Source organism: Euprymna scolopes, chromosome 44, assembly GCF_053919585.1.
Source record: "Euprymna scolopes isolate OS-2025 chromosome 44, ASM5391958v1, whole genome shotgun sequence".
In the NCBI taxonomy this organism is placed as follows: domain Eukaryota; kingdom Metazoa; phylum Mollusca; class Cephalopoda; order Sepiida; family Sepiolidae; genus Euprymna; species Euprymna scolopes.
This window is the reverse complement of record NC_136525.1, coordinates 14,816,730-14,842,209: the sequence shown is the minus strand read 5'-3', so window position 1 is coordinate 14,842,209 and position 25,480 is coordinate 14,816,730. Positions and strand designations below refer to the sequence as shown.

The window sequence follows — 25,480 nt, the reverse complement described above, 5'->3', positions numbered from 1 at the left end:
ATTATTAATTGTTGAGGATTTGCTTCTATTTTTTTCTTTTTTCATAGTTTAACCATATAAAATATTAAAGAAAAAATATTTAATTAAGAAAAAAAAACAAAAATATACTGATTTTTTTTTCCTTCTCCTTAGTTCTAATTCAATGTTTAAGGTTTGATTGTTTTGTTTTATGGCATATCAACCCTTTTCCAGGTCATTTAATGCCAAATCCAGTTATTTTGTGAAATAGTTTTTATGCTTTAATCACGTTGATACACCGGTCCCCGCTAGATCACCAAAGTTAAGCAATGTTGAGCCTGGTCAGTATTAAATGAGCGACCATTTAGGACTTCCAAGTGCTGCATGTGCTCTCCACTTAACCCGGCATTGTTTCCGGTCGCCCTGGAATTCTCCTTGCCACTCGACCCAAACAGTGTCCATTCAGGAGAGGTGTGGTTAGAGATTACGCGACCCTTGCCTCACAATTACATGTGCAGCTGCCCCTCCAAGGGTATCCTTGTCTTTCAAGACTGAATGGAGGTATCGATTATGCTTCAAGTTCTTTTTATTTTTAAATATTTATTTGTAGAGTTTGGTTTGATTGTTTTGTTTTACGGCATATTAATCCTTTTCTGACTATTTAATGCCGAATCCAGTTATTTTGGAAATAGTATTCATGTTGCATCCAGTTATTTTGTAGAAGGTTTTTATTCTTCAAACTCTTTGTATCTTCAATCGCTAGTTTGTAGTGTTTGGTTTGGTTGTTTTATAGTGGATTTTATCGTTTTTGTTCCCTGCCCTGCAGAACATGAATGAGTTTTGCAATGACAGAGGAAAAAGCGTTACAGTATTAATGTTTGGTAAGGAAACCAATCAGGAGATGGGAAGAGAAAGAGGAAGTTGGTTTCACAAAACATAATTAAGTTTTGCAAAAGAAAGTAGAAAAACAAAAAGCATCAACGATTGGTGCATTTTAAGTCAGGGTGCCAGTATCTTCGGACAGCCTGATCTGGTAGCACCAGTCAATGTTTAAAAACACAAATTAGACAAAAGGAGGCAAATAATGGGTGGGGTAGAACTCGATGGAGATTTTTTTTCTACTCCACCCATTACTTACCCTCTTTTGTCTAATTTAGGTCTTCAAACATTGAATTATAGCCAAGGAGAGAAAAGAAAAAAAAAATACATAGCTATCTTTTATATACGTGTTGTTTATGCACATATATAAAAAGATAGCTACGTGTGGTTTATGCATATATATATATATATATATAAAAGATAGCTACGTGTGGTTTATGCATATATATATATAAAAGATAGCTACATGTGGTTTATGCATATATATATATAAAAGATAGCTACATGTGGTTTATGCATATATATATATAAATATAGCTACGTGTTGTTTATGCATATATATATATATATATATATATATATAAATATAGCTACGTGTGGTTTATGCATATATATATATATAAATATAGCTACGTGTTGTTTATGCATATATATATATATATAAATATAGCTACGTGTTGTTTATGCATATATATATAAAAGATAGCTACGTGTTGTTTATGCATATATATATATATATATATATATATATATCAAAGATAGCTACGTGTTGTTTATGCATATATATATAGAAAAGATAGCTACGTGTGGTTTATGCACATATATATAAAAGATAGCTACGTGTGGTTTATGCATATATATATATATAAAAGATAGCTACGTGTGGTTTATGCATATATATATATATATATATATAAAAGATAGCTACGTTTTGTTTATATATATATATATATATATATATATATATATATATATATAAAAGATAGCTACGTGTTGTTTATACACATATATATAAAAGATAGCTACATGTGGTTTATGCATATATATATATATAAAAGATAGCTACGTGTGGTTTATGCACATATATATAAAAGATAGCTAAGTGTGGTTTATGCATATATATATATAAAAGATAGCTACGTGTGGTTTATGCATATATATATATATAAAAGATAGCTACATGTGGTTTATGCATATATATATATATATAAAAGATAGCTACGTGTGGTTTATGCATATATATATATATATATATATATAAGATAGCTACGTGTGGTTTATGCACACATATATATATATATATAAAAGATAGCTACGTGTGGTTTATGCACATATATATAAAAGATAGCTACGTGTTGTTTATGCATATATATATAGAAAAGATAGCTACGTGTTGTTTATGCACATATATATAAAAGATAGCTAAGTGTGGTTTATGCATATATATATATATATAAAAGATAGCTACATGTGGTTTATGCATATATATATATATATATAAAAGATAGCTACGTGTGGTTTATGCATATATATATATATATATATATATAAAAGATAGCTACGTGTGGTTTATGCACATATATATATATATAAAAGATAGCTACGTGTGGTTTATGCACATATATATAAAAGATAGCTACGTGTTGTTTATGCATATATATATAGAAAAGATAGCTACGTGTGGTTTATGCACATATATATAAAAGATAGCTACGTGTGGTTTATGCACATATATATAAAAGATAGCTACGTGTGGTTTATGCATATATATATATATATATAAAAGATAGCTACGTGTGGTTTATGCATATATATATATATATATATATAAAAGATAGCTACGTGTTGTTTATACACATATATATAAAAGATAGCTACGTGTTGTTTATGCATATATATATATATATATAAAAGATAGCTACGTGTGGTTTATGCACATATATAAAAGATAGCTACGTGTTGTTTATGCACATATATAAAAGATAGCTACGTGTTGTTTATGCACATATATATAAAAGATAGCTATGTGTTGTTTATGCATATATATATATATAAATAAATAAAAGATAGCTACGTGTTTATGCACATATATATATAAAAGATAATTACGTGTTGTTTATGAACATATATAAAAATAGAGCTATGTGTAGTTGTTTATGTGCATATATAAGATAGCTATATTTAGTTGTTTATGAATATTATATATATATGTCTACATGGGGTAATCTCCAAATTAACAGATTTTTACGAATTTTGGAAATCACCTGCTAGGCATAAGGTTGGGTAATGTGAGCTATATTAAGTTGAAGTTAATTTATGCAAAGGGAGCAAAAAGGTGACTGGATGACATAGGATTTTGAGATTTTAATTTTTTGTTATCGTTCCGTCACTGAATTAATTGAAACAAATTTTTATCAAACTATAATGAATTGTTATGATAATGTTTTAATCTCTATAAAACGACCGGAAGTGAATAATTTCTATCTTAATACATGAGAATTTGTTAAGAGTTTTAAAGCCAGTTTAAATGATTTTTGATTTGACAGTTTAAATTAGTGTTGGACGATTAATCGGAATTCTGAAAAAAAAAAAAAAAACTTTTTGGGGTATCAGAATCAGAAAAATTTGTACCTAATTCCCAATTCCAAAAACGGTTCTTATATTTTAATATTTAAAAAAAAAGTTACAACAGAATCTGGAATTTTATTAGAATTATCTCATTACTAGTTTGAATGGATCCAAATTCCTTTCAAACTTCAAAGGGTCACAAAGTAATTCGCTTGTTCTTTTTTCCAACTATAAAAATTAACATGGCTGACTTGTTTGTAGAAATCAAAATGAAGTCTGATGGATTTAATTTTGCAATTAAAATTTCTTTTTATTTAGAATTATTTCATATTTGTTTTCAATATTCATTCAAAATTAAATAACAAATGTGTAATTATCAAAGTTACTTGACACGAGAAACACACATACACCAGAAATAGTTATATTGTTTTAAATATAAAAGTAAGATTTATATTAATTAGTTTTATAATATATATAATAACAGACACATTTCATCTTCATCAAAACTCATCAGTGTGGTTATATATAACTGCACTACTGGTTGCAAGATTGGAACACCAAACTAAAGTTACTTTTAACATCAATCTGATGTGTTTACCTACAGAGCCACCGAAAGAGCTCTATGAAAGAAGGAAAATATTGCTATTATTGCTATAATCAACATAGTAAGTGATGTGATAATCTTATATCATGTTTCAAGATTACAGCAAAGCAACAATGGCATCACCAATACGATGCAGTAACACATGGGCCAATCCAAACTATTTAGAAACATGCTTTGAGCACTGACCATATTATCTATCTGTTATAAAAGATAAATTTTCTGTGTTTCTGTGTGTGTGTATACGTTTCTCTACCAAACTACTCTGTAAATTTTCAGTCTACAGACTTAAGATTTGACATCGGGGTACTGAGATTTGGAAAAATCTTTCTAATCGGTTTTCAACCAGAAATTTGACCTTTGAAAACTCTACCAAACTCCCCTGCCAATTTTGGGTGTAAACACTTGAAATTTTAAATGTAGGGTCCTTGGACATGGATCAAACTTTTTAACTTGATTTGAGCCCAAAACAAATGTTATGGGGGTCAAAATTGGGGTCAAAGTTTTAAAAAATTTTACCTCTCAGCCAATTTTTGGTCTAAACATTTGAAATTTTACATAATGTGTATTCAGACATAGGGCAAGCTTTTTGATCAGTTTTTGGTCGAAAATTTGGCTACCAAGGGGTCAAAGTTCAAGAGATTTGACCATTGCGGTCTCTAGCAAACTATTCAGAAAATTTTTGAAATTTTACATAAAGGGTATTCAAACATGCAAGCTTTTTAATCTGTTTTTGGGCAGAAATTTTGCTGCCTAGAGGTCAAAGTTGAAAGAGTTGACCTTTGCAGACTATTAAACGCCTCCACCAATTTTGGGTCTAAACACTTGAAATTTAAGATGTAGGTTACCTGGACACGAGTCAAACTTTTTAATATATATATATATATATATATATATATATATATATATATATACACACATAAAGTTATGAACAGTACATAGGGTCCGAGCAAAGCTGGGCTGAACTGCTAGTATATATATATATATATATATATATATACTGCTAGTAGGAACTCAAAGATAAATAAAGTAAAGGAGAGCAAAATGAAATTACTGACATGTCCTTCGCACCAGCTGGGTGCAAGCAATCCAGAAAGTTTCAGCGATGGCAGATCCAAAAAATTTGGAAGCACTGACCTTCAAAGAAATTGGCAAGATAATAAAAAGGAATATCAGACCAAAGAAGGTTATCCATTGCTGAAAGGACAAAGTTCCTGGAAACAAGACAGCACCCCAATGAGTCTATCGTACAATTTGTACACAGATTGAAAGAAAGTGTGTATGGTCCTTTCATCACGGACTATTAATCACTAGACATTTAATCACGTTTATATTTCATTACGTGGGCACTGAGGATTTCCAAAATTGCTTGAAGGGTATTATTTTTTTCAACATATATTTGTCTATTTTTTTTTTTTAATCCTTCAAGATGATTTGCAAACTATTGTCCTCATCTTCATAGTCGTTTATGCAACAAACTATTTGCAGAAGTTTGTTTACATTTTTTAATGAAAAATAAATTAATTAAAATAAATGTTATGTTTGTTTAGTTGTTAGAAAAGTTTTTAAAAAAGTGGCTAATATTTACTTTAAGTGAACAGATAGCCTCTCCTAACCTTTCACAATTGGCAGGGGGGGGGGCACTTTTACCCTATAGATTTTAATCTCTCGTAAAAAAATAACCCCAAAATTGTAAAAGGGGCTAAAAATTTAATGTAATAAAAAAAAATGTGCCCGTGATTTAGTAGGGTGATTAAATGTCGGGCAATGAAATGTCAGTAAACCGAAAGGAAGAGCAAGATATTGCGAATTTGAAAAACTTAGTGCCAATGAAATGAGCCAGGAAGATGAATTAATCATGCTACGCTTGATAGAACGTAGTGTTAGGACAATTAATTACAATTAAAAAAAAAAAAAATCAGAACTTTTTGGAGTAGCGAAATTGGTATTGGAAAAATTTGTAATTTCCAATGCAAAAAAAAAATTCTTTTTACTGCTTCTGCTTGTTTATGTTTAAAACTTAATTTTCTGTGGCTCATATTAATGATGAAATGTTTATGTTTAAAATTTAATTTTCTGTCGCTCATATTAATGATGAAATGTTTATGTTTAAAACTTAATTTTCTGTGGCTCATATTAATGATGAAATGTTTGTTTAAAACTTAATTTTCTGTGGCTCATATTAATGATGAAATGTTTATGTTTAAAACTTAATTTTCTGTGGCTCATATTAATGATGAAATGATAAATATTTACTGATTTTTCATTATTAGTAAAACTAAAAATCTATATATTATCTCCGCAAGTGTATTTGTACGTTCGGGAAAATATATGCAAATATTTCATGGATTTTGCAGTACTTCGAAGCCCCCCTCCCCCAATAAAACTATACTTAGAAATTTGAAAAGAATTGGAATTGAAATATTTAAAATCAGGAAAAATATTGGAATCGTCCCATCACTGATAGGAGGTACAAACTTTCTTATAAACATAAGATATTAGAAACGCATATAGAATTCGTACAGTATAAGTTTCCTGAAGTGTTTCATCTGCCATATATATATATATAAGAGATGGTTCTTCTTCGTTATTGTAGCGAAATTCGAAAATTGAAATACGGAATTTCAAGTGACACCGATGGTAGCTACTTAATTGTCGTGTCACAGTAATGAACATATCCAAAAATTACGAAAAACGATAAAGTAGAAAAACAATCATTAATAAAAATAGTTTTCGAAGACAATTAGCGAAAATTGAGTTTTGCTAAAAAACAAACAAAAAATAAAAAGAAAATGGAAAGTTTGAATCGTGACAAAATTTTTTTTCTGAAAAGTAACAATCATTGGCCAGTTTAGCAAAATTCAATTTTCGCTAATTGTCTTTAAAATCTGTTTTCATTAATAATTTTCTACCTCATCGTTTTTCGTAATTTTGGGATATTTTCATTACTGTGACATGACAGTTCAGTTGATACCATTGGTTTCATTTAAAATTCAATATTTCAGTTTTTTGAATTTCGTTACAATAACAGCGAAGAACAGAAATTATTTGGTTTTGAGGTTTTCATTAAATTCCAAATGAATAAAGAAATATAAATTAATGATTAAAATGAATACAGTAAATACAGTTTCCTTGGTAACACTTTTCTTTTTTGATTAATTTATAATCCTGATTTATATTTAAAAAAAAAAGAAAAGAAAATGTTTAAATGATAGTTTAAAAAATATATGTTTGTCTAAAACTTTCCCTACATTAAAAAAATAAAATAAAATAAACAATAAGAATCTATGATGTACATACCCGAGATGGAAAGAAAATATCATTCACCAAAAATCACCAAAAATTCAAGTAATTTTTTTTATTTAAAAAAAAAAAAAAAAAAAAAAAAAAATCAAATTTTTTTTTATTAAACTACAAAAGACGATCTTGCAACATCATTTTGAAAACAATCTGAAGAGAGATTTTAAAAAGCCATTCTTAACATGGGGAGGGAGCAGGCATAAAAACATTTTTCTTAAAAATGATTCTCTTAATGAAAATAAAACTAGTTGGTTAATTTATGTGATTTTTGGTGCACAATATTTCCCTTCTGTCATGGATACGTACATCATAAATATTTTTTATTTATTATTTTATTTATTTATTTATTTTTTTAATGTAGCAGAAATTTGAACATGGTCCCAAATATATATTTTTTATTAATATATTAAGTTTTTCTGCGTTTAAAATAATTATTAAAAAAAAAAAAAAAATTAACCAAAAATATAAAAAATAAACTAAATAAAAAAATTTTAACCAAAAAAATAAAATAAAAATATAAAATATCAATCCCAGAATCCTGTGCTTGGGAGACATGAAACAAAGTGCTTTGAAAGTGGTATCCATGGAAACAAACATGCAATGGGTATGATGAGGAGTAGGAGTAAGAGAAGAAGAAGCAGTTATGAAGCATCATTTTGGGGGTGTTGGGGGGAGGACTCTTGCCACTTACCCAGGTTATGAAGTACCGAAAAGTAGCTTTCTGTGGTTTAGGCTGAAAAGGGACGGTGTTTATTAGGAAGGTAAATCACAGGTTACGCGGGTTAACATAAAATTACCACATAATGACACATGGTTCTGGACATTTTTTTTAAAAGAAAAAATGACACATGCAAAAAACAAAAGTTTAAAAAATTTAAAACACAAAAAAAAAAAAAAAAAAAAAAAAAAAAAAATTAAAGATAAAATACAAATATAAGTTTACTCACACACAAAAGAGGTTTTCATAATCTCAACAAACCAATATTAATACATTTGGGGGATTTGTTTCTTTTTTTTTTTTAAACAAAAAAAAAAAAATAAAATAAATAAAGATAAAAAAAACCCCTGATATGTTTAAAATAATTTAAAGTAAGTAAAATGCCTAGTTGATATACATTTTAAAGAAAATAAAAGGCAACCTGGGAGACGGAGAGGAATTGGTGCAGAAAAAAAGATTTAAGGAAAAAAAAAATTTTTGTCACCTAAAAATAAAATAATTTGAAAGGATATTTAACTCATTTTTGTTTAAGATATAATTTATGGATGGGTTAACAAATTAATAAAACTATTAATAAAAAATAAAATTAAAAAAAAATTTAATTGTGAAATAAAAAGGGTGAGAGGGAAAAACGGGACAAAGGGAAGGGGCGGGCAGGCGGGAAAAACAGGGACAAAGGGAAGGGGCGGGCAGGCGGGTAAAAAGGGGACAAAGGGAAGGGGCGGGCAGGCGGGACAAAGGGAAGGGGCGGGCAGGCGGGGCAAGCGAGACAAAGGGAAGGGGCGGGCAGGCGGGGCAAGCGAGACAAAGGGAAGGGGCGGGTAGGCGGGGCAAGCGAGACAAAGGGAAGGGGCGGGTAGGCGGGGCAAGCGAGACAAAGGGAAGGGGCGGGCAGGCGGGGAAAACAGGAGAAAGGGAAGGGGCGGGCAGGCGGGGAAAACAGGAGAAAGGGAAGGGGCGGGCAGGCGGGGAAAACAGGAGAAAGGGAAGGGGCGGGCAGGCGGGGAAAACAGGAGAAAGGGAAGGGGCGGGCAGGCGGGGAAAACAGGAGAAAGGGAAGGGGCGGGCGGGAAAACAGGAGAAAGGGAAGGGGCGGGCGGGAAAACAGGAGAAAGGGAAGGGGCGGGCGGGGAAAACAGGAGAAAGGGAAGGGGCGGGCGGGAAAACAGGAGAAAGGGAAGGGGCGGGCGAGAAAACGAGAGAAAGGGAAGGGTCAGGCAAACAAGAGAAAGAGGTTAAGGGGTATGGTGAGGAAGAATAATTGTATTTTGTACCCTATCTAAGAAGGAGAAACTAATGGTAGATGCAGCTGCCCAGATATGGCAACAATACTGAATACATGGGTGAATGGTAGCTTTTTTTTCTTTTTTTTTTTTTTACATGGGGGTCATCACTTATCAAGACCCAGGAGTTATTGTGTGTACAGTAATCAATGGGATAGTATCGTAGTAATAGTTAGTATTGGAGATTTGATAAGTTGTACTTACTTAAGGGGGTGGTTCATCAGGAATTTGTTTGTGTTGGGCTTGAAGACATCCAAGATGAATTCGGGGGAAACAGGCAAGCGGCAGAGAGTTCCACAGGCATGCAGTTTTAAGAAAGAAGCTTTGTTCATGGAATCTACATTTTGATTTAGGCACGGATAAAGAGTGGGGAAAATTATTGACAGTGGTTTCAGCTAGTCGGGTGTTTTTTGTGAAAGATTGGCGGGGGGGGGCAGAGATTGGAGCTCAGACGAGCGCTTGCCATCGAAATAACGATAAAACAGAGACAGGCTTGCAACGTCTCTTCTGTGGGAGAGAGGTTGCAAGGAAGAGAAAAGGGCACCCCCACCAAGCCACAAAGTCTATTTTGTACTCTGTCAAGGCAGGATAGACTGTTTTAGCAGCTCCTTCCCAGATGTGGCAGCAGTACTTGGCTTTTATACAGATAGAGAATTGCATCATTAGTGAGATATCTTCTGGAGCTGTAGAAGGATCCTACCATTTTCCCAGCGACCTTGGAAACAGACTTGATGTATGTGTTCCATATGACGTGGGGAGAGATCGGATGGTGGGAAAGAGATCCGGGGGGAGGGGGAAAGAGATCCGGGGGGGGGGGAAGATCAGGGGAGGGGAAAAAAGATCAGGGGAGGGGAAAAAAGATCAGGGGAGGGGAAAAAAGATCAGGGGAGGGGAAAAAAGATCAGGGGAGGGGAAAAAAGATCAGGGGAGGGGAAAAAAGATCAGGGGAGGGGAAAAAAGATCAGGGGAGGGGAAAAAAGATCAGGGGAGGGGAAAAAAGATCAGGGGAGGGGAAAAAGATCAGGGGAGGGGAAAAAGATCAGGGGAGGGGAAAAAGATCAGGGGAGGGGGAAAAGATCAGGGGGGGGAAGATCAGGGGGGGGAAGATCAGGGGGGGGGGGGAAAGATCAGGGGGGGAAAAAGATCAGTGGGGGAAAAAGATCAGTGGGGGGAAAAAGATCAGTGGGGGAAAAAGATCAGTGGGGGAAAAAGATCAGTGGGGGAAAAAGATCAGGGGGGAAAAAAGATCAGGGGGGAAAAAAGATCAGGGGGGAAAAAAGATCAGGGGGGAAAAAAGATCAGGGGGGAAAAAAGATCAGGGGGGAAAAAAGATCAGGGGGGAAAAAAGATCAGGGGGGAAAAAAGATCAGGGGAAAAAAGATCAGGGGGGAAAAAGATCAGGGGAAAAAAGATCAGGGGGGAAAAAGATCAGGGGGGAAAAAGATCAGGGGGGAAAAAGATCAGTGGGGAAAAAGATCAGGGGCGAAAAAGATCAGGGGCGAAAAAGATCAGGGGCGAAAAAGATCAGAGGGGAAAAAGATCAGAGGGGAAAAAGATCAGGGGCGAAAAAGATCAGAGGGGAAAAAGATCGGAGGGGAAAAAGATCGGAGGGGAAAAAGATCGGAGGGGTGAAATCAGGGGAGGGGCTAAATCAGGGGAGGGGTGAAATCAGGGGAGGGGTGAAATCAGGGGGGCGATCAAAGGGAAAAAATCAGGGGGGGGGGGAAAGAGATCAAGAAAACAAAAAAATTAGAAAAATATTAAAAAGTATAAGATAAAAAATTAGTTTTTACAATTCAGTTTATTTTTAAATTAAAAAAAAAAAAAAAAAAAAAAAAAAAAAAAAACGTATTCAATTAAAATACAAAAAATAATGACAGGTCAAAATTGTGTGTGAGAAAAAGAATGAACAAAAAATAAGATCAATAAATTGCTTAAAAAAAAAATCTAACATTTATGATCCAAATAAAAAATTAAAAAAAAAATTTAATCGAAAAATTATTTTAAAAAAGCTGCTGCATGCTATCTCCATCCGTCTGAACCAAAAATATGCAGAAAATTTAATGCTTTTTAACTGAATAAAATAAAAGAAAATGCCATTCAATTCTCAAGTATTCACTTTTCTTTCTGTCAATATCTACTAATTCATTAATATCTATATAACTTACTGCTTACTCTATCTACCATCCATTATATGAAAAACAGTATTTTGGCAAATATAAAATAAGCCACCAAGATTTACCTCCCTTGAATTTCAAACCAAAATTACATAAATGGACATCATGTGTGAGGAAGGGGGAGTTGACTTAAGGTGGGTGGGGGGAAATTGGTTGTGAAAACGAAGGAAGGAGAAAGGCTGAAGTTGGACATTAGAATAGGTAGTCAGGTGGGGAGGAAGGGTCATACATCAGAGCAGGTGAGGGGTGGGGTGCAGGTGGAGGGGGATCGTTGTCATTGGAGGAGGTCGGAGGGTGGACATTGAAGAAGAAGGCGGAGGATGACGGACATTGGAGGAAGTGGACGGCAAGGAGTTAACATTGGATGAGGAGGCAGAGGGCGGATATCGGAGTAAGTAAAACGAAAGTTAAATAAGTAAAATACTAATAACAATTTTAGTAGTGAGGGAATGTCTGTGTGTATATCGAAGCTATTTACTAACTTAAAAAAAAAAAAACTGTTGAAAATATATCGGCATTTTTTTAATGGTATCACAAAATCTACCATGTGGTGGCAAGTAATACGCCGAAGAGCAAACAAAAACATCACTTGAGTAGATACTTGGCTACTTATACAGTTTAATCAAGACAAATGAAAATATAAAAAAAAAAAAAAAAAAAATAGTTTAAATTGTACGTATCTGTTATGGAATGAAGTCCCCCCCCTCAAATCACTCAAATTTCATCAAGTAGTTTTTTTTTTTTTTTTTTTTACAGCGAAAAACTAATTTGTTATGATACCGAACAAAAGGTTCGGGGTTTGTATTACTGTACACATAGATTCGAAAAAGTTGTCAAAAAACAAATATATGAAAAATAAATGTTATCAAAGGCAAGATAAGTTACTTTTCTGCCAAACTGGATATAATTTTCGTGTTTTTATTCAATGTAACATGTTTATTCAGCTCGAAAACCATACAGTGGTTAGCGATGTATTGGAACATTCAAGATGGCGTCTTATTCTCTCTTTAACACGGTAAGTGTGGGAAAAGATGTTATAAATAAAAAAACCGGATAAAATACTGTTAAAAACTCGCTCAATATATGTTACCGTGACATAGGTTGACATATATTCGGCGGGTTTTTAATAGTATTTTGTCTAGTTTATTATTTATAACACCTTTTTCCATACTTACGGTGTTAAAGAGGGTGTGAGACACTATCTTGAATTTTCGAATACATCGATAAACACTATGTTTTTCGAGCTGAATAAATATGTTACATTGAATAAAAATACGAAAAATATATCCAGTTTGGCAGAAAAGTAACTTATCTTGCCTTTGATAACATTTATTTGTTATATATTTGTTTTTTTTTACAACTTTTTCGAATCTATGTGTACAGTAATACAAACCCAAGGTTCGATTTTTAGGAAGAACAGCTAGTATTAAAAATGGGAAGGGAGTGTCGGCACTTTTAACTGAGTTTTCCAAAAAATTCAAAGATGTCTACCTTCAACGTGTTGTCATAAAAACGTATTTTTCCGCCATAAAAAAAAAAAAGAAAACTACTTGATCAGATTAAGTGAATTTTTTTTTTCAGAGATTTTCAGTCCAAAACGGATACGTATAATATAATCTTTTTTTTTTTTTTTTTCAATATTTTTATTTTTTAATGTCTTGATTAAACTGTACAAGTACCGATATTGTCCAACATCATTCAAGTTGGTCACATGCACAGCAGCATTTCCAAAATACAAACTGCCCAGCTAAATCCTTTACTGGATGGCTTTAAGAAATTTATACCTCTTCCCCTTCGGGTTCATTTTTACCACTTTCTTCCATGCTTTCCTTGGCTTTCTCCTGTAAACTGAACCTGCTACCTTAACTGTTCTACATGCAATAACACAAGAACTCTCAATTATTCTTTCAATGTGACCATACCATCAAAGTCTACTTTTCTGCACATATTGTCCTACACTATCCAGATTTGATCATCATCTAAGGTCATCAGAACCAAGCCTATCTTCAGGACTTTTTTTTTTTTTTTTTTGTATGTTTGTTTTTAACACTTCTTTGGGCCATTCTTTTAAACGTGAACCAAATGTCACACACGTGACCATATATCAATGCATAAAAGTAATACAAAAAAAAAAAAAAAAAAATAGCTGTAAGACATTTATACTAGTCATGGCGCATCTTTTTTTTTTTTTTTTAATTATTTTATATATATATATATATATATATATATATATATATATATATATATATATATATATATATATATATATGACACCCTGCACCGATGATTCCCGAAAGGATGAAACAGTCTCTGTAGGTATTTAATATTTATTATAATAAATAATTATGTCAGCCCCTTTAAGAAACTCGTTTCTTATCGTTGTGCACTTTCAGTTGAATTAAAGTCGGTCAATTTAGCACTTATGCGCAGATTATCATGTGATTAGATCACTCTGACGGACGTTAAAAAACATTTAAAAAATACATGTTTAAATTCAACAGCATTTCTTGTGGTTAACGGCAGCCGAATGGATTAGGTTCTTGCTAATGAAGCCAGGGATAGCGTCTGTCGACGGGTTCGAATCTACACACTGATATCTCCTGCACTGATGAAACACTCGTGTCTGTAGGTATTTAATAATTATTATAGTAAATAATTATATACATACACACACACACACACACACACACACACACATCTATATATATATATATATATATATATATATATATGTATGAAAAAATGATGGCCTAAATTCAGAGCCAAAAAACAACAAAAAAAATTTAAATATATAGCTACCACTTATAAAGAATGGTGGAGTATATGATTCTTAGAATACAGCTCAATAGATGGTATTTAGTTCTTCTAGAGCTTTAGCAGATTCAATAGGAGGTAAATAAATTTAAAGAATTAATATAAGTTCAGAGAAATTAATTAATATAAGTTCAGAGAAATTAATTAATATAAGTTCAGAGAAATTAATTAATATGAGTTCAGAGAAATTAATTAATATAAGTTCAGAGAAATTAATTAATATAAGTTCAGAGAAATTAATTAATATAAGTTCAGAGAAATTAATTAATATAAGTTCAGAGAAATCAAGACAAAAAACAGAAAATGATTGTACAATATCCTTGGTTGATTTTGTCTTGATTGATACTAGTTCTGTAATTTCAATTATCTCTGATTGAATATATATATATATATATATATATATATATATATATATATATATATATATATATATAAGAGCAAGTAGTTAATAAAACATGTTAAAAAACACTTTGAAAAGAGTTAAAAACATATTTAATTGAAAAAAAAAAGGAAGCACAAAACAAGTGGATAGTCCTTAATCCAGTGTTTCAAAGAAATATTTTCCTTCTCATCAGAGGGTAGGATTTAGCAAAATGCGGGATCGGATTTTGCTTGCAAAAGTATTTGATGAAACTACAAGTAAGTCAAATATCTTACTTGATAACAAAAAGTGAGGCAGAGGGAATAGGGTGAAGAAAAAAGTGATTTCACCTTTTTTTTATTTTACTTCAGTCGAAGTTCTCAGAAATCAAGGGCCCACGACCTGGGGCTAACACTTGAACTCTATATGAGATACATAGATATTCGAATGTTCCATTTAAGTACTTTATCTCTCAAACACTGAGTTAGTAAAGAAATTGAGAACATAATTTTCCTCTCCCCAAATTAACCATTTTTTTATGTTGTAGTATATCTTTCATGTTGGGCTCTTGGTCTTACTGGATTCCAGGACAAGAATTTATCTAGTCTGGTGGAGTATCCAGCTTCATGCTATTACTTGAGGTAACATCACCCGGAGAAGGTGCACCATTCCTCGTAAAAGCTAATGTGAGTTAGCCATAGTGAGGAGATCTTATTTGGGCAGCGAATACTGAATGCGATTTTGAATATTTGGTCAGGGTTTACTTTTATGGAAAAAGTATCCTCATGCCAGGTTGTTCTGAAAAAACCCCTGTACAGAGAGACCTTAGACACTCGAGGACAGTGTATAGTAGGCATTCAAGTTCTCTAATGGATAGTCTGGTGAGGGGTAAAGTATCCAATGACAGTAAAATCCAAAAATGTAAATCCAAGAAAGTTGGTTAAATATATTATTTCATTATACTATTCATGGCTCATTTCACAAAACTATAATGCATGTCTGATAGGATTATAAATATTCTAGCTTTTAAGAATTAACAGAATTTGTAAGTCTCCATGAAAAATCTAATTCTGTGCAGGGTCACACACATGACCGACCTCTAACCCTTAATCAACATAATGTACAAAATATTTCAAATTGTCACCTGATAGCTTTTGACCTAAGTCGAATACACACCTATAACTAATATACTTGTAAGGCCTTGATAGTTATATAAACTACTTTTCCCAATTTGCAGTATTTTTGGTCACATACCCGACTAAGAATGGCTACCTAAAGTGATCATTGAAAAATAATACAATTGTACATTAATACGTTTCGGTATTAGTACACTTACTGATTTGCACTATTTTTTAATAGTATTTTCAAGTTTAATTAAAATTTTATGATACCTGTTTTTATTAAATTGTAAGGTTAAAGTACAGAATAGGTACAAAACATCCTCATCATGTTAAGAATGGCTTTCTAAATAATGTTATTTCAGCACAGATCAATAAATGCACTAGTACACATGTTTCTCAAATTTTGAGATGCAAACTGATACGTATTATTTGAACATCTATCTTGACTGCTATTCAACCTAAGTTTCAATTGATGTAAATTGATATTGTTATAAATAAAGTAATTTTTTTTATTTTTTGAACTAAAATGTAATTTTTTTATTTCATGAACTAAGAAATGTAATTTTTTTATTTCATGAACTAAGAAATGTAATTTTTTTATTTCATAAACTAAGAAATGTAATTTTTTTATTTCATGAACTAAGAAATGTAATTTTTTTATTTCATTAACTAAAAAATGTAATTTTTTTATTTCATGAACTAAGAAATGTAATTTTTTTATTTCATTAACTAAGAAATGTAATTTTTTTATTTCATGAACTAAGAAATGTAATTTTTTTATTTCATTAACTAAGAAATGTAATTTTTTTATTTCATTAACTAAGAAATGTAATTTTTTTATTTCATTAACTAAGAAATGTAATTTTTTTATTTCATTAACTAAGAAATGTAATTTTTTTATTTCATTAACTAAGAAATGTAATTTTTTTATTTCATTAACTAAGAAATGTAATTTTTTTATTTCATTAACTAAGAAATGTAATTTTTTTATTTCATTAACTAAGAAATATAATTTTTTTATTTCATTAACTAAGAAATGTAATTTTTTTATTTCATTAACTAAGAAATGTAATTTTTTTATTTCATTAACTAAGAAATGTAATTTTTTTATTTCATTAACTAAGAAATGTAATTTTTTTATTTCATGAACTAAGAAATGTAATTTTTTTATTTCATTAACTAAGAAATGTAATTTTTTTATTTCATTAACTAAGAAATGTAATTTTTTTATTTCATTAACTAAGAAATGTAATTTTTTTATTTCATTAACTAAGAAATGTAATTTTTTTATTTCATTAACTAAGAAATGTAATTTTTTTATTTCATTAACTAAGAAATGTATTTTTTTATTTCATTAACTAAGAAATGTATTTTTTTATTTCATTAACTAAGAAATGTATTTTTTTATTTCATTAACTAAGAAATGTAATTTTATTTCATGAACTAAGAAATGTAATTTTTTTATTTAATGAACTAAGAAATGTATTTTTTTATTTCATTAACTAAGAAATGTAATTTTATTTATTTCATGAACTAAGAAATGTAATTTTTTTTATGTCATGAACTAAGAAATGTAATTTTTTTTATTTCATGAACTAAGAAATGTAATTTTTTTATTTCATGAACTAAGAAATGTAATTTTTTTTTATTTCATTAACTAAGAAATGTAATTTTTTTATTTCATGAACTAAGAAATGTAATTTTTTTATTTCATGAACTAAGAAATGTATTTTTTTATTTCATTAACTAAGAAATGTAATTTTTTTATTTCATTAACTAAGAAATATAATTTTATTTCATTAACTAAGAAATGTAATTTTTTTTTTATTTCATTAACTAAGAAATGTAATTTTTTATTTCATGAACTAAGAAATGTAATTTTTTTTTTATTTCATAAACTAAGAAATGTAATTTTTTTTTATTTCATTAACTAAGAAATGTAATTTTTTTATTTCATTAACTAAGAAATGTAATTTTTTTATTTCATTAACTAAGAAATGTAATTTTTTTATTTCATTAACTAAGAAATGTAATTTTTTTATTTCATTAACTAAGAAATGTAATTTTTTTTTATTTCATGAACTAAGAAATGTAATTTTTCTCCCATTTAGATTCCACTCCGACTTAGAGATTGGCTTACTTGTTTTTGATTCAAAACAAAGCAGAAAAAAATGGTAGGTCTATTATTTATAACGGGTTGATATGATCTTACTAACGCAATAACTTTTTTTTGTTACTTTCTCCTCTCCCTCCACTCTACGATTATTGCCAATGAAATAATTGCATATAGATGTATCCATTTTCATTAAAGTTTTATAAACGATTACGGAAATTTTTAAGTATGATAGCCCTTGGAGTAAATGTGGTATTATGGCGATTGATGACTAGTTAAGAGTATACTAGATATTTTTTTTTTTTAGTCATATTGACAAAGGATGAGCAACAACACCCAGTTTTCTATTTTTGTTTTAATTTTCTTATCACTTTGTTTATCCTGGGGATGGGGCATTCTACTGGATGCTAAACATTCTCCCATTAGTTTAGTTACTCCAACTGAGAGATCTTTTCAAGATTCTAACCGTCCCTTTAAGTGCTATTGCTTGTATTTCTTTTGCACTTGGTTCACTGGGTATATTTGCCAGATAGTTTTTGAAATTGTTTTTCATTAGTCCGGTTGCTCCTAAAATGACTGGTATGATTGATACCTTACGATACTAGTTTTCTACACTTTTGAATAGCTTTATGCCTAATTTGATTAAAATGTAATGTTTAGAAATATTTTCTGCAAATTAATCAAAGTGTAGTATCTGTTTTATGCTCAATCAGTGAAGGTACATCTATGTGTATTTGCAGAGACCAAACTTGGGTTGGAGTGAAGATCTCTTTAAAAGATAGATTTGACTTCCTGTTCATGATTTTCTATGTCAGAATTAGGTCTCCTCACATCGTCTGCCAATCAAGTGAGAATAGATTAAGTTTTTGATGCTATTCTTTGCAGAGTCCTGCTATCTGAGATTATGTCTATAGGGGACTGTACGGATTTGAGCAGCGAGATATCTATACACATTACAGTTAAACTTTTATAGGTCAGAGAAGCGGGGGAAACGCGGAGGGAATTCTAACGTTGAGCAGTCCGAGGGAAGAAACTATTAGAGTAGTAGGTTTTCCAGCATATAGAAACCTCAACGGTGAAGGGGTGGAATTTTGCTGCTTGTCAGGTTAGTCTGGAGTATGTAAGTCGAGGGAGCACAAGTGTTAAGAGTTCATCAGAGCACATTCTATGAAAATATCCGTAAAACAGGCACAGGGATGAAACACTGCGGAGATGAGACGGAGGTTGGAGTTTGGTCGACAGTGCGGAACCTATTTTAACCCTGTCTAAGAGGGAAAGTCTAGTGGTAGATGCACCAGATGTGGCAGCAATACTCTATGCATGGATGAATGGTGGCTTTGTAGAGATAGGACACTCTCAGGTGTAAGTAATTTTCTAGCAGGGTAGAGGGAGCCCATCTTTTTTGCAGCAGCTTTGGCAATGTCCTCAGTGTATTTGTTCCAATTCATGTTGCCTGTGAATGTTATGCCAAGATTATGACATTCTGAAGACCATGTATATCTGAATTCCAACATAGGTATTTTTTTATATAAGTATAAGCCTTGTACAGATCTCAAAAGACATAAAATGAACTAAAACCAAGAGAACTCAGCAACTTTGATAAAATTTGAACTCCGGCCAGCCACCTTAAGAACAAAAGCATTTTGAACATTTTTTTTTTTTACTACTACAAGCATTTAAAATACTACCGACAGTGTCTAAAATCAGAACTGTATTCACAATATGAAGCAAGATAAAAAAAAAATATTTTTGAAGATAAATTAAATCCATGCAAAAAGAAATTTGTATAACAGGTAACAGGGTGACTCCCCTAAAAAAAAAAAAAAAAAAAAAAAAATGCAACCAGTTGAATCGTTAATAAAAATTAATCTGCAATCAAACCATATTCGGTACATATAATCTTCAGCAATCTATGCTTGACTTGTCCACCAAATTTCAGTCATGAATGTCCAACAGTCTTTGTTTTATCATCTATAAATATAAAAGCGAAAATGTATGTATGTATGTATGTGTGTGTGTCCGCTTTTTCTGTGTGTCTACAAAAGGCTTCTTTCAGAGAAGCGGTCGCTCGCTTCACAACTTTTTAAAACTTTATATCACATACAAGTCATGATATCTCACAGTTAACAACGAAGCTCGCCTGTCTATTTAATTTGCTCGATTTCGGGAAGATAAATATTCAATATGTGTCGCTCGCCGAATGTGGGTTAGTCTTTTTCCTATAACATCTTGGGGGTGGGAAAAAAAAGCGTTCACCAGTAAATGAATAATATCCCACAGTCAATTGACCTCATTAACTCATTAAAACGGACACTTGCTAAATCCAACTAATTAAATAAATTCAAACGTGTTTCCGTTAGCATCTTGCGGTGGGGCAATGGTTAACATCGCACTTTTTTTTTTCACACTTTAATTTACAACTTTGCCTCAAGGGTTCGGGTTCGATCCTCATACTTTAAAAAAAATTTTTTTTAACCCCCCCCCCCCCCAAACACCCGGGCAACGCCAGGTACCCCTCGCTAGTCTACAATATAAATCTCACCTGTCTGTTTAAATGTATGCATGTATGTCTGCCTAAAACTTTCGACAGAAGTAATGGATTTTCACAATATCATTTTGAAGCTCGACCCTCTGGACGACAAAGATAAAAAAAATTGGCTAAAAACATTAATTCCTTCACCCTCAACTGGGCACTTTTCTACAAGGAGGAGTTGCTTTTTTCGCCGATATTTTCGAAAGTCATCCTCTCTTTTTGATTGTCTAGGCCCTAAATTAAACCTACATCACTTCCAGTTTAGTGATGGACTGAAAAGCAAAACTGAATCTGCACCATCAGGCATTCGTGGCAGAGACATCCACAAAGCAAATCGGCTTTGATCAATGCGGCAAAAACCGTCATATCAGACAATTGCTTTTCAAATGGATACCCCCATTTTTTATCTTGGGTAAACAAACAGCCAAAGTTGGGGGAAGAAAAACTGCCTGGCAGCAAAACTTAACTGCCGAATATGTTTGACCTTATTATCATTAAATTTGCGCACCTGTCAACTTTATAACAGTTTTTACTTCCTCTCCCTTCGTGGTTGAGCGGGTTAGCTGTCACGTTTTTTTTTCCTTTCTTTTCCACCTTCGGGTCAACGCTTCGGGTTCGAGCCTATCTTCTTACCAAGACTTTTTTCTTTTACACTATCAAACACCAGGGTTTTTGTTTTTGATCTAACCCCCCACCCCAACGCACACCTCCAAACACCCAGGCAACGCCGAGTAACCCCCCACTAGTCATCCTTATAATTCATTAAATTTTATTCATAATATTCATCATCATTTTCAACCCTCCCATAATGTTCTTCAGCATTCAAATGATATCCTATCTGATTAATGGGAACAAACTCACATATAATAGAAGATACAAGATGGCTTGAATAGGTTTCAAGACTTTTTTGTACACACATTTAAAATTGTCGTAGACTTTTGAAAATGCAATATGTTATTGTTACACATCTTATGAGATGACTGACCAATTTTTATTATTTCAGGTTCAAATGAACAGCTACATCAAGAATCGGAATACACCCTACTAAAGTGTGATTGCCACAGCTGGTGAATTTCAAAAATGCAATCTGAACATGAGGACACTTTAGAAGAACGATATGCAACAAAATTCTGTTTTAAACTCGGAAAAAATGCCACAGAAACGTATGGAATGATTCAGACTGCTTTTGGACCATCTTGCATGTATCAAGCATCAGTTTCTGAGTGGCATAAGAGATTCAAGGAAGGCAGGGAATCTGCGAGGGATGATGAGATGTGTAGGAGGAGTAAGGAAGTCAGAACACTAGAGTTGATTGGCCAAATAAAGAATTTCATGGATAAGGACAGTCGTGTGTCTATAGACAATAAGTGTACAGTTTGATGTCAGTGTGGGAACTGAAGATGTGGGATATTTGCACGAATGCACCAATCAACAATTCCATCCTTGTCAAAAACTATTTGACCAAGATGGGCATCAAGACAGTTCCTCACCCTCCCTATAGGTCTAGACCTTGCTCCCTGTGACTTTTGGTTATTCTCTAAGCTCAAAGAAAACCTTAGAGGCTTTCATTATGAAACAATTGAGGAAATGAAAGTGATGTGACGGGGGGGGGGAGTCACTGACATGCTCACACAAGAGGACTTCCATTTGGCTTTCCAGAAGTTGTGTGAAAGGTAGAACAAGTGCATTGCAGCCGGAGGAGATTACTTCGAAGGGCACTAGAGTTTTATATGTGTACTATCAATAAAAGTGTGCATATGGAAAATGTCTGGAAACTTATTGAAGTCGGTAGAAAGTTGGAGATGATGATGAATAAGTAGTTAACAAACGATAATCTATTTCGTCTCATTAACCTTTGGGAGGTTGGTTGGTTGTTTTTGTTTTACGGCATATCAACCCTTTTCAGGTTATTTAATGCCGAATCCAAAGATTTTGAAGAAAGATTTTTTTAATAGAATATATTTGTTGTTTTCAAGTCGGTTTCTATTTAACCCATAGTTGGGACCCTAACAGGTACTACCACTTTGAGTCAGAGTGGACCTGGGAGCAATGGCAATTAAAGGGTGGCTCCACACTCTTCAAAGCCCGCAAGCTGGGGCCTCATCACTGGATATAGTTTAAGGTCATATCCAGGACCACCTTTGCGAGGTGACGGTTGCTAAGTGGTTAATGACATGGATTAACAAGCTAAGTGTGCAAAGTTCGAATCCAGTCTGTTCCACAAAAATATTTTCATTTATGATGCTGACAATCTTCATATAATCCCTCTTTTACGCAGCCCAAGTTTTTTTAGAAAGAATTCTAACTTGAAAGATATCGCAGAAACCATTGCCAACAATAAAATCAGAAGGTGTGATCCTGAATGAGCTTCGCACCCCCCACCCCCTTCCCCAGATCTGTAGATTTAAAAAAAATTTTTTTTTTTTTTTTTTTACCTTTTATTCAATTTTCACCCCAAACAAGGCACAGTACGACCCTGATGTATGGGGCTACTATTGAGGACATAAGTTGCAGAGATATTATGAAGGGAGATGAGTAGCAAGATGTCTGTTCACATTACTCTTGAACTTCTGCATGTCAGTACAGTTGGGAAAGCAGAATCCCAGAACGGAGTTCCAAAGTCTGGCAGTTCTGGGGAAGAAACTATTGGAGTAGAAGGCTTTCTTACATCTAGGGATCTCTATGGAGGGGTGGGATTTAGCTGTTTGTTAGGTTTATCGGGGGGTATTTGCGTCGAGGGGGTACAAGTGCTTGTAGTTCATCAGAGCATTCACCATTAAAATACTTGTAGAACAGGCAGAGGGATGCAACATATCATCAATGGGACAAAGGTTGAAGCTTAGATGACAGTTCAGGACCTATCAAGTTGGTGACTCTTTTGAACCCTGTCCAGGAGTGAGTGACAAGGAGCAGATGCACCAGCCCAGATATGGCAACAATACATGGGTGAATAGTGGCCTTTTAGAGGTACAGGATACTTTCAGGTGTAAATAACTTTCTAGCATGGTAGAGAGAGCCTACCTTCTTCGAAGAAGCCTTGGCAATGCTCTCAATGTATCTGTTCCAACTCATGTTCCCTGTGAACGTTAGGCCATTGTCGTGCTTTAAAGCATATCAACCCCTTTCCAAATTATTTAATTTGGAGTTGAGTAATTTTGGAAAGAAGATTTTATGCTCCAAGTTGTTTATATCTTCAAATATTTATTCACAGTGTTTGCTTTGGTTGTTGTTTTACGGCACATCAACTCTTTCCGGGTTCAATCACTTGGGGCAAAAGTTTTTATGCTTCAAGTTCTTTGTAGCTTGAAATATTTATTTACTGCGTTTAGTTTGGTTGTTTTGCAGAGAAAAATTGTTTGTTTTCAGCTTTGCAGAATATGACTGCATTTTGCAAAGGGAACAAAAAAAAAAAAACCCAATAACATCAAAAGATTTGATGCATTTAAGGCAGGAAACTGATATCTTCAGACTGCCTGATCTGGTAGCACCAGGTTAACTGTAGGGTTAACTCAAAGCTAATATCTATCAAAACAATTCCAAAACTATTCTTGAGCTATAGATGTGGCGCCATCTATATATATAAAAGGCAAATGCATGTGCACATTTTTTGTATGCCTCAAAAAGGCTTTTTTCACCGACGGTCCCCGGGGGGGGGGGATTACTATCGCTTAGAACTGTTTATATACCCCCTAGATAATAATATCTACGATTTGGGAACGCACGTCGCCTCTAGATTTATTTACGTCGACTTTTCTGAGATTTGCGCTATTTTGCTCTGTCCCCTATTTGTCCTGCTTTGTAGTATAAATACAGTGAAACTAAATTCAAACGGGTCGTGTTCTCGGCTTTCGTGCCAAAACATCCAGAAAGCAATCAGCTTTTGATCAATGTGGAGTTTCTCCTTATATCAGACAATTGCTATTCGATTTGGACAATGGGGAGCTGCTTTCCCCCCTTCCCACCATCATCCGGGGGAAGCGAAAACTAAAAATACTACCACATCATCGTAACGATCCCGCGATGACATCATTTAGCGTCTTCCTGTCAATCAAACCTCTTTCATTCACTTTATAAGCCTTAACCTAACACGCTAATCAACTACTCTCACTCGTGGTCGAGACGGTTAAGTAGTTGGCTTTTGTTTCCACCTCCGCGTCAAGGCTTCCGGGTTCAATCCAGTCTCCCGACCAAAGCTATTTTTTTTTCTTTTACACCTTTAAACACCGGGCAACCTTTAGTTTACCCCCCCCCCATACATACAGCGTTATCTTCTTAAGATTGTAGGTTCGATCCAATAGGTTTATTTATGCCATTTTTTTCCGTTTTAGTTTTTCCGATTTTTTAACATCATCTTTTTTATAATATTTAAACAGTGTTATTACTTACCCCCCCTCCCCCCATATACACACCTACAAACACCCGGGCAACGCCGGGTACCTCCCGCTAGTCTATATATATAAAAGGCAAATGCGGTACGCGCATTTTTGTATGTCTCGAAAAGGCTTTTTTCACCGACGGTCCATTACTATCGCTTAGAACTGTTTATATACCCCCTAGATAATAATATCTACGATATGGGAATGCGCGTCGCGTCTAGATTTATTTACGTTGACTTTTATGAGATTCACGCTATTTTGCCGTGTCGCCTTTTTGTTCTGCTTTTTAGTATAAATAAAGTAACAGTAAATTCGAACGTCGTGTGTTCTTGGCATCGCGCCGGAACGTCCAGAAAGCAATCAGCGTTTGATCAATGTGGTGGAAACCTTATATCAGACAATTGCTTTCATATGGACACCCCTATTTTTTTTATGCGGAACTGGTTTTCAACCAGACAGCTTGGGGAAACTAAACCAAAACAAACTTAACTGTGGGATTGATGTTTGACTTAATTCACTTTTAACTTAATTCATCACTTTTTTTTTTTTTTTTTTTTTTTTTTTTTTTGCTTTCGCCTCAAGGATTCGTTCGATCGTCCCCCCCTCCCTCCAAACTTTTTTTTGTTTTTCAAAACACCCAGGCTCTGGCGGACCGTTCGTTGTTTTTTTTTTTTAGAA

The 25,480-nt window shown here is 33.0% G+C and overlaps 1 protein-coding gene and 1 long non-coding RNA gene across 4 annotated transcripts in view; one reads left to right on the top strand and one right to left on the bottom strand.

The window, feature by feature from the left end:
• LOC145268701 (trafficking protein particle complex subunit 8-like) overlaps positions 1-25,480 on the bottom strand; it is a 194,679-nt gene that overhangs the window by 131,391 nt on the left and 37,808 nt on the right. The window contains exon 4 of one of the 3 annotated variants that reach the window (XM_080124236.1): positions 7,998-8,039. The exons of the other annotated variants lie outside the window; for them this stretch is intronic. Within the exon in view, the coding sequence (XP_079980362.1) occupies positions 7,998-8,039 (42 nt within the window). The remainder of the gene's footprint in view (positions 1-7,997; positions 8,040-25,480) is intronic. 3 annotated transcript variants of the gene reach the window in all.
• Positions 11,787-21,557, top strand: LOC145268703 (uncharacterized). The gene is made up of 3 exons (XR_013864915.1): positions 11,787-11,875; positions 17,892-17,954; positions 21,430-21,557. It is a non-coding gene; the product is annotated as an uncharacterized LOC145268703 (long non-coding RNA).